Source organism: Limulus polyphemus, unplaced genomic scaffold, assembly GCF_000517525.1.
Source record: "Limulus polyphemus unplaced genomic scaffold, Limulus_polyphemus-2.1.2 Scaffold1152, whole genome shotgun sequence".
NCBI classification, from domain to species: Eukaryota; Metazoa; Arthropoda; class Merostomata; order Xiphosura; family Limulidae; genus Limulus; species Limulus polyphemus.
The window spans coordinates 22,412-31,367 of NW_013666762.1; the positions used below are offsets into that span (position 1 = coordinate 22,412).

General features: G+C 32.9%; 1 protein-coding gene across 4 annotated transcripts in view; it reads left to right on the forward strand.

Annotated features, from left to right (window-relative positions):
* Nucleotides 1–45: 45 nt before the first annotated feature.
* The window catches only part of LOC106462372 (transcriptional repressor p66-beta-like), a 28,978-nt gene continuing 20,067 nt past the window's right edge, over nt 46–8,956 (forward strand). The window contains exon 1 of one of the 4 annotated variants that reach the window (XM_022389618.1): nt 46–696. In XM_022389618.1, the coding sequence (XP_022245326.1) occupies nt 644–696 (53 nt within the window). In that variant the 5' untranslated portion in view covers nt 46–643. Of the gene's footprint in view, nt 697–6,215; nt 6,314–6,479; nt 6,616–8,956 lie in introns of those variants that run through there. The other 3 variants (XM_022389617.1, XM_013922291.2, XM_013922290.2) reach the window with 3 other exon arrangements.

Below are 8,956 nucleotides of genomic sequence, written 5' to 3' on the forward strand. Positions count from 1 at the left end.
ATAATTGTGTATAAAGATAAAAGTTATCCCTAAAATCAGTATGATACAGAGGTCAGGTAATTTAGTTTTCATACTTTGTAAAGTTTTAAATAATATTGTGTATAAAGATAAAAGTTATCCCTAAAATCAGTATGATACAGAGGTCAGGTAATTTAGGTTTCTTACTTTGTAAAGTTTTAAATAATATTGTGTATAAAGATAAAAGTTATCCCTAAAATCAGTATGATACAGAGGTCAGGTAATTTAGGTTTCTTACTTTTTAAAGTTTTATATAATATTGTGTATAAAATTATCCCAAAAATCAGTATGATACAGAGGTCAGGTAATTTAGTTTACATACTTGTTGCCAAATATGGTCAAGTTATAGGCCACAAACTTGGTTTTATGTTACAATATCTCAAAGATAGGAGTTCATGGTCATAGAGGAGTCACACTAGTTTTAGTTATTTAATATAAGATAATATGAATGTAGGCAGTATAACCTCTTAGGTCAATGATGAACATTACATAGAGGTCAGATGGTTTGTTCTTTCCGAAATTGGTAATCATCTAGATTTTAGAACTGCTTTTGCATTTCAAGCTAGACAGTAGTTTTATTGTTTTTATTCTGCTGCAAAATTTGTCTAAGTGACATTATAGACTAATGTTTATAGTAATCAGACAAGTGTTCTTTTTTTTAAGTACATTGTCAGTCAAGTCATTGCTGTTCTAATTGGTGGAAAACTTTGTATTTGCTTACAAGGTAGCTGCCAATTTTAGTACTGGTGGGTTTTTCACAGAGTGATATGGTTAAAACATTTAAATATTTGTATTTCAGTTTAAATCTTATGATTCTTGGAGGGCTAGAATGATTGTTCATATACCTTTAATTTGTATGAATAATGCTTACATTATAAAGTTCTAGTGCTGAGTATTTATAGAGTGTATGGTTGGTAATTTTTTTCCTTAAAACAAGTTGTGTAATATTAGTCTATATAAGCATTAGTGAATACCTTAATAATTTTGTACAATGAAAAGGGGCATAGGACTTAAAAACCTTAGAAGTGGCAAGGTAAAAGTTGCTGTGCAAAACAAAAACAAATAAAAACACTTGTTGTGAAATCTAGGTGCACCAATATCTACGATGTAGTTAAAATACATGAAAGACTGCAGATTCCAGAAGTGTCCTGGAGGGAATAATTTCAAGTAACGACAGCAAAAGAAACTCCATCGAACAAGTTAAACAATATCTTTATTCACAATAAACAACTTTTTTCTTCTTCAAACTGGCCAGCTTCTCATTTTATGCTGTGACATTACTTGATAGGTGGCGTGGAGAGAGACATTTCAAATACATCTGCACAGGACAAGGACACCAAATATTATAATGTACACTTTCAAAACACACAGAGGATTCAAATGTAGTATCCCATAACCCAAAGCTTTGAATGTCACTGACTATTCCAAATAAAAACAAAAACTTAATAAAATACTTAAACATAAATTGTGAAACAAAATTTGAACATTAAATATCAGAAGTAAAAATAAAAGTTAAAGAAAATACAAATGAACATAAAATAAAAAATAATTATAACAATGAAAATATAGTTGAACATTAGATTGAAGATATTTACAGTATATGTATGGTACTGCAGGCTCTGACACTGGTGTGTGCTGTTCCAGTGTTTGGACACCTTTCTTGGATGTAGTGGTTCTTCAAGATCTTCTCCAACATTGACTATTGTTTCATCTGGTAGTTGCCTCACATCATCAATAGGTCAAGATGCATGTACTTCAATGACTTGTTTTTGACTGTCACCCATGAAGTTGGTTTACATTGTAATGCAGTAGGCTGACGTCCACTGTTGGGCACTTCACTGTGGTCCTCTCATGACTGCTTACGATTTTCTGGCAGTTCACAAGATTTGCTCCATTAACAAGTTATGTTTGCAAACTTTAAGTTAACTCAGCCTGTGATAGGTCAGAAGTTCAGCTAGCAGTGTAAGATTACGTGTCATGACTCAACACTTTCTTGGAAAAGGTCACCTGAATATAGATGTAGCACACATGCGATGTCTTACGTTATTCATGGTGAATGCACTCACCACTTTGGTGTGAAAACATTTTGCTTCAAGTATTTGTGGATGTGCAATTCACATAGCTTTGTATAGAACAATACATGCACAGCAATCTTCACCGGACCTATGATCATGCCAGCCCTTGGCAACAGTCATGGGTCACAGAGTTCAATTGTCTCGCATACGTACGAGTTCTTCACAATTGTCTGGTTATCATAGAGACAGTGAGCAGGTGCTATAAGAAAGGGGCTAAAAGGCAATAGAGATATCTTACACTGGTAACTGAAATTAATCCAACTAATTTACAAGCAGTGACCAACTCCAACCTGCCTTCTAATACAAATTAAACATAAGTTGAATAAACAAGTGAAATCAGATTTGGCTTCACAAAGAAATTCAGAATTACGTACGAGTGGTCCAAAGAAAAGTATATTTCAGAAATAAATATTGAGATAAAACATTCAGTAATATCTGCCAAAAGTTTTGAAATTGTTTTTTTGTGCAAATCAAACATACTTGCAACTCAAAAATACTTGAAAACAGTATTATAAACAAATTATTGTACTGTGATTTCACTGTATAAAGACTAAGTTGCATAACATGTAAACATTTTAGTTACCTTAATGGCAAGATATTTCTTCATCAGCATCAGTGAAAATTATGACAACCATATTTTTAACTGTCTTTTTTTTTTTGTGAGAAATTGCATGTATATCTGGTTTGGGATCCTATTTATGTCTTTACCTCAATTAAGAAAACAGAACTACTGTACTACATCTCAAAACTTCAAACTAAAGATCTTTATTAGCCTGAAAAGTTGTACTGTGACATATATATATATATATATTAATAAGATTCAGTGTGTGTCACGTAACCCCTCCTAAACCACTGGTCTCACTGACTTCTAAAGGGTACAAACAAATCGGTATCGGTTCTTAGGTTTGTACCCCACCCCTTGGGAAACCCAGGGATTGCCTGAAAAACCCTTCTTCTAAACTGCTGAACTCACCAACTTCTAAATGGTACCAAACAAATCTTTTTGTTGATGCTTGGGCTTGTTAATGAGCACCTTGATGTCCTGTAGAGACCACCCCAGGAAGTCTCTGAAGTTCTGACATTCTCAGATCCAATCCTTACTTAAACAGTAGCTTTCTCCTCTCTACTGCAAGTTTTACACTGTCTCAGAAATGCACTTACATGATAAAACATTTACCAATAGTATAGTTACCAGAAAGACAAATGGAAATAAACTCTGCGATAACAAACCTTTGGTCATGCCACCAAAATTTTACTTTATCATTAGCCTCTGGTCAGATACACTAATATCCACCACATAGTTAAACACTATACATAAAACAAGGATTCTGGGAAGGTACTGTACAGAGTAATTTTAAAGTTGGACAGTAAAGGAAACATGATTGAACAAGTATAACAACATATTTATTCACAATGAATAACTATTTGTCACCAGATTTTCACTTTCCACTGTGACTTTACTTGGTTGCAAGGATGAAGAAAGGCTTTTCAAACAGTTCCTCACAGGACAAAGACAGCAAGAATTATGTAGCACTTTCAAATCAGACAGAGTCAAGTGCAGTATCCCATAATCCAAACTTGTGCATATCACTGACCATTCCAAATCATGTATACAAGGGACAGATTCCCTCAAATTATACAAACTTGTTCAAGTACCTATGTCATAAAATGGGCATGACTCCCTCATCCCAGAAAGTAGACATAGATACAGAATCAAAGCAAAAAAAAAACTACTAGCAGTTGCCATCTATATGTTGTCTTTTCCTAAGTAAAAGGATTAACATGTTTACCACCTTTTGACATCAGGTTTACAAGCATGTTGTAATTACATGCAAAAAACCTACTTGAACGTATCTGACTAAAGAGATGCAAGAGAAGGATGAAATTGGTAGCTATTTCAGCTACAACATTATCTTTCTAAATTAGGTTCATTCCTCTTCATATTTCTTTCGTTCTAAATACTGATCAATTTTTTAATGCTGCCTTAAGAAAAAATTATGACATTGTAATTACTACAATAGTTATGAATTTCACTCTTTCTTACCTAGTATAGAAAGTATCTTTATTCGGGTATATTTATGTAACATTTTTCTAAGTTTCCATGAAGTTTCTGCACGTAGTTGCATCCATGTTGGCTGAATGTCTCAAACTGCACACATGCTAATTCTCTTACACAGGTAAAGGCTACATATTGCAGTCTATGTTCTTAAGTCTCAAACTAGTGTGTTTATTTCTGTATGAATGTTTTTTGGAAGGTATCTTACTGAAAAGGCAATACAAAAACCTGTACACTTGACTTGGGTTAAGAATGTATGTAGACCACTGAATGAAGTCTGTAACCTATAGAATTTTGGGCTGACTTTCTTTGTTTCACTAGAGTACTTAAGACACGTATTTCCATACTCTTGTCTCTAGTCTGAAGCAGTATCCCCTTGGACAGCTTACAACCCTAAGAGACAATTGCAAGCAGGGATATTATCTATGAAAAGTACTGTCCACTTCCTGGAGAGTGGATATCATTAAGTTCCACAAACATTACAGATGACCAACTACAACTAAGAAAAATTCAACACACCAAGAAGGTAACACCAAATTAAAGAAGGCAGAAAAATCACCCAGAGCCTTGAAAAGGGCCCTCATACAAAATCATAAACTTCTGGAATCCACAAAATTCAACTCTCCCCTCTTCTCTGTCTCTTGCACCTTACTCTCCAGCTCCATCCCAGCTTTGTTCATGCATGGTACTCCCTCTCCTTTTTTTAAACCTACTATCGTAAACTATCCTTGTTTACCCTACTCCTACATCAAATACACTCATAAATCCCTCCATCGTTCCCTTTAAATAAACTTTTACAGAGTGAATGAAGAGGGACCTGAAACCCCAGATATCCTTGGGGGAAATCCTTCACTCCAAAATCCAGGATCCAGATTTGTCTCTTGCTCTTGATTTTCATCTTTTGTTTTGTAGCCATCAACCACAGAAGCCAGACGAGGGTAGAAGAAGCCCATTCAGTTCAGGTGCCACAACACTTTGTTATTAAATAAAGCATTTCTCTGTTTCGAACTACAATTGTGTTCGTTTCTTTTCCATTACTGCCTGTGTTCAATTTATTCTACGCTTTAAAAGTCCTGAACCTGCGTTTTACGAGAATTTTCGGCTTTTATGTTGGATATTAATCGATCTTAATAGTGTGAAATCCATTAGGGAAAATAGCGTCAACATATATATATACTGTATCGTATAGATCGATAATGTGTTATTAATCCTTACCTCAATTATGATTTGTAAATAACTGAATAAAATTGATAAATATTAGATTTCACCAACTTAATCTAGTCCACATCATAACAGTTGTTGCTCGTACAATTTGATAATATAAAAAGTGTCTCAACTACTCCAATGTCTATCGTATCCAAGCTAACATTATGAGCCCTAATATTGACGAAAGGCATCGTTGGTACTGGATATAGCAGATATAATGTGGTTGACATATTGTTGTATATTACTATTTACTTTCAAATATAAATTCATAGAATTTCCTTATTATAGAGTTTATCGTTAGGAATAGTGCCGAGCATGGTCCAGCTTTTAGCTTGTTGGACCGTGAAGCTGGAACTCCATGGTTCACGTCCCCTTATCCCCCAAATAAGCGCGTTCGGTACTTAATTTCTAGGTGGTTAGCAAAGACAGCCTACGTGTAGCTTAGTGCGAAATCCAACAAACAAACAAGTGTCATGAGTAACATTAGAATCACAATAAATGTTTAGTGTGCAAGCACTTTGACTTTTACGTGAAATCAACCCGAAATTTTTAATAAGTGACAAATAAATATACTCTGTTGGGTACTGGTCCACGACGCGCACCGGATCAATTTCACAGCGCCCCGAATTTATCTTTTGTAAAGTGTAATATATTGTAATTTTAAAGCTGTTACTAAAGCTGCTTCTTGGGGCCCAAGCTAGCGACAGCCCTGATGTGTACAATCACGTATAATAAGATAAGTTAAAGACCGAAATGAAAATTATCGAATGATTTAATTTATTACTTGCGAAAAAAATAAGCAACTAGTTTCGTGTAACACAGACCTTACCTCTCAAAATGTAAGATATGTGTATGAGATAAAACACATTAGGATGGAAACGATATAGTGACATGTGAACCAAGCTGAACTTACGATCAGAACAAGCTGCTTTTAAAAGCGAAACTAAAACCTAACATGGTAATAGATATAGCTAATTATACCCATTTTTCTTACATTCTTACTTATAAAGATTGCTCTTCAATGGGTCCTTTTGGTGTAAAGGCCATTATTATGGCAAATCTGGTAACAGTTATAAATTCGTTATCGCATCCTTGAACTTACTTTTGTAACCCCGTGTATGCGCGACGATTATGAATAACGACAAAAAGATACGCCATGTTGTCTTGCGGATTGCTCGGTTCATTGGTATTTAATATGTTCATACAATCAGCTGCTTGGATTAAGGAAACGGAAGGTTTGTTCTAAACCTGTTTCATTCGGTAATATTTATAGTTCATTAACATTCTATATTTCAGAAATTAATTGAAAAATAATAAAATGTAGACGTACGTAATCATTTATGAAATTAATTTTAATAATGAAGAGATTATTATTTAACTAGTTCCAACTTCCAGAACTATTGCGGAATCCATTTTTGTATTATAATTTTGTAACTGTAAAGTGTAACGAAGTAGGCTCAACGTAAACTTGAACTGGGCATTTATTCCTCGTTTTAACCTAAGTTTAGAAATAGAATCTAATAAAAGGAACCTCATTAAAACGAAGTTATTTTTAATTTCTGAAACTAGTTTATTTGTAAATACTTATAATTTTTATACAGTCATACAGTTACACTACCACAATTTATAAAATAATATTATTACTATTGTTAGTAATACTAATAGTAATGAAGAACCGGAAAAATGAAAAGTTTAGGCTTACTTTATACGGTACACTTTACTCTTAGTCCTACTTAAGTTACTATTATATTAGTACCACAGAGTACTACTATTACCAGTACTAATAGTAATACTAGGAATCCAATGGTAAGTTTTGTTATTGTCGCTATTTAAAATTTAACTAAACCCCCTATAGCAGTATTAGTACTACTAATGTTACTACTACTAGTACTACTCCAGAACAGGCCTTAAACTTAAAGTCAAACTTTAGTTTAAAGTTAGTTGTTGCATTAGCCAAAACTATTAGTATTATTCAAGTTCAGATTTAGTTTTACCTCTTCTAAGTTCTATTTTAACATAAACTCGGGTAAGAAAATTACCTTAAGGCTTAATGATAAAGGAAAAGATTTACTTGAGACAGAGTATATATCTAAAAGTAAAACTGTAAATTAAGTAAGTTGGAATGTTAGCAGTCAGTTTCACTTTCAACTTGTATTTAAATTTTAAGTTATAATGTTAGTGTTGCACAAGTTACAGTAATACTAGTGCTGTGGCTACAACTTAAAGTTTTTGGAATTTGTTAGACTAACCTACTAACTAGCATATGCATAAGGTATAAAGTATTAATGCTTTTTAAGTTATCTGAAACTGAAAGCTGGAGAGAGTATTCCTATGCTTTAAATGAAAATAAATATACTTTAGTCTATTTACCTTTTAAGTTGCAAGTTAAACCTAAAGTCAGTGTTTTTAATATGCATAACTTGAGTTTTCATACATAAGTGCTTTTTAATCAATTAATTAATTTTATATATTGAAGTTCAGTTGTTTAGTTATGGCTTTGAGTAAATGTTCAGTAGCTAGATTTCAGGCTTTACAAAGTTAAAGGAATTTATTATAACTAGGTTTTTATGCCATCTAAGATATAAAATTATGTTACTGCTATTATTATGAACTAAGAAATGAAATAGTTATATAAGACTCAAGTGAACAGAAGGTAAGCTTTGTCAGAATACTAACCATAACACAATGAGGCATTGAAAAAAATTAGGGGCCATTACTGTACAAAAATAGGCCCTTATGTTTGCACAACTGCAATTTCAGGAAGCATTGGTTTAGAGCTATTTATATAATATTAATAAAATTTATGAAGATTTCCGAAAATAACTTTGAATGTGGAAAGTTTTAGTTCTTTTGCTGTTAGTGTTTAAAATGTAACCAATTTATTGCGATTAATTTTTTTCTGTAAATGAAAGGTCACCCTGTCTTTTCATGTATTGTTGAATTGTGACAGTCTGTTATGGAAGAAAAGACTTAGTAATGGGGTTTCCAGTCAGTTGTAAAAATAGAAGCTATTCCTATTTTAATTTTTGTAAGATCTGAATGTTAAACATGGTATTTGAGCTACTTTAAAGATGTAAGTGGTTCAGTAATATCGTATAGAATCTCAAGCTAAACACACACGCACGTGTGTGTATTGTTTGAAGTGTCATCTTTGTAAAAAAAAAGACTGGACACAAGGATAAAAATAGTATTAATAGTAAGTATATTGAATGGCTTGTCTATTTAGTCAAGATTATTTTCTCCTATCATGCTAATTTTATCTATAGATATCACAAATGAGCCTATTCTATCGTAAAGGCTTTTTGAATATTAGAAGACAACATAAAGTGTGATATATTTCTTATCATTGACCCGTATGTCTATTAGATAATGTCAAAACTAACTACAAGGATTTCTTAAGGTATGTTAAAGGCAAGCACAATGTTAAAATGGAAATTGGGCCTTTAACCCTGTAGCTACAGGTTTTCCTATGGTCAGGGGTCAAAGGGCATGTTACCACATTTCTAGACTTGGGTTCAAACTTTTATTGAACTACTATTTTATGAATCTATGTCAATGAGGTTAGTATCAAATTGTAGATTATAATTCAAATTTAGTATTA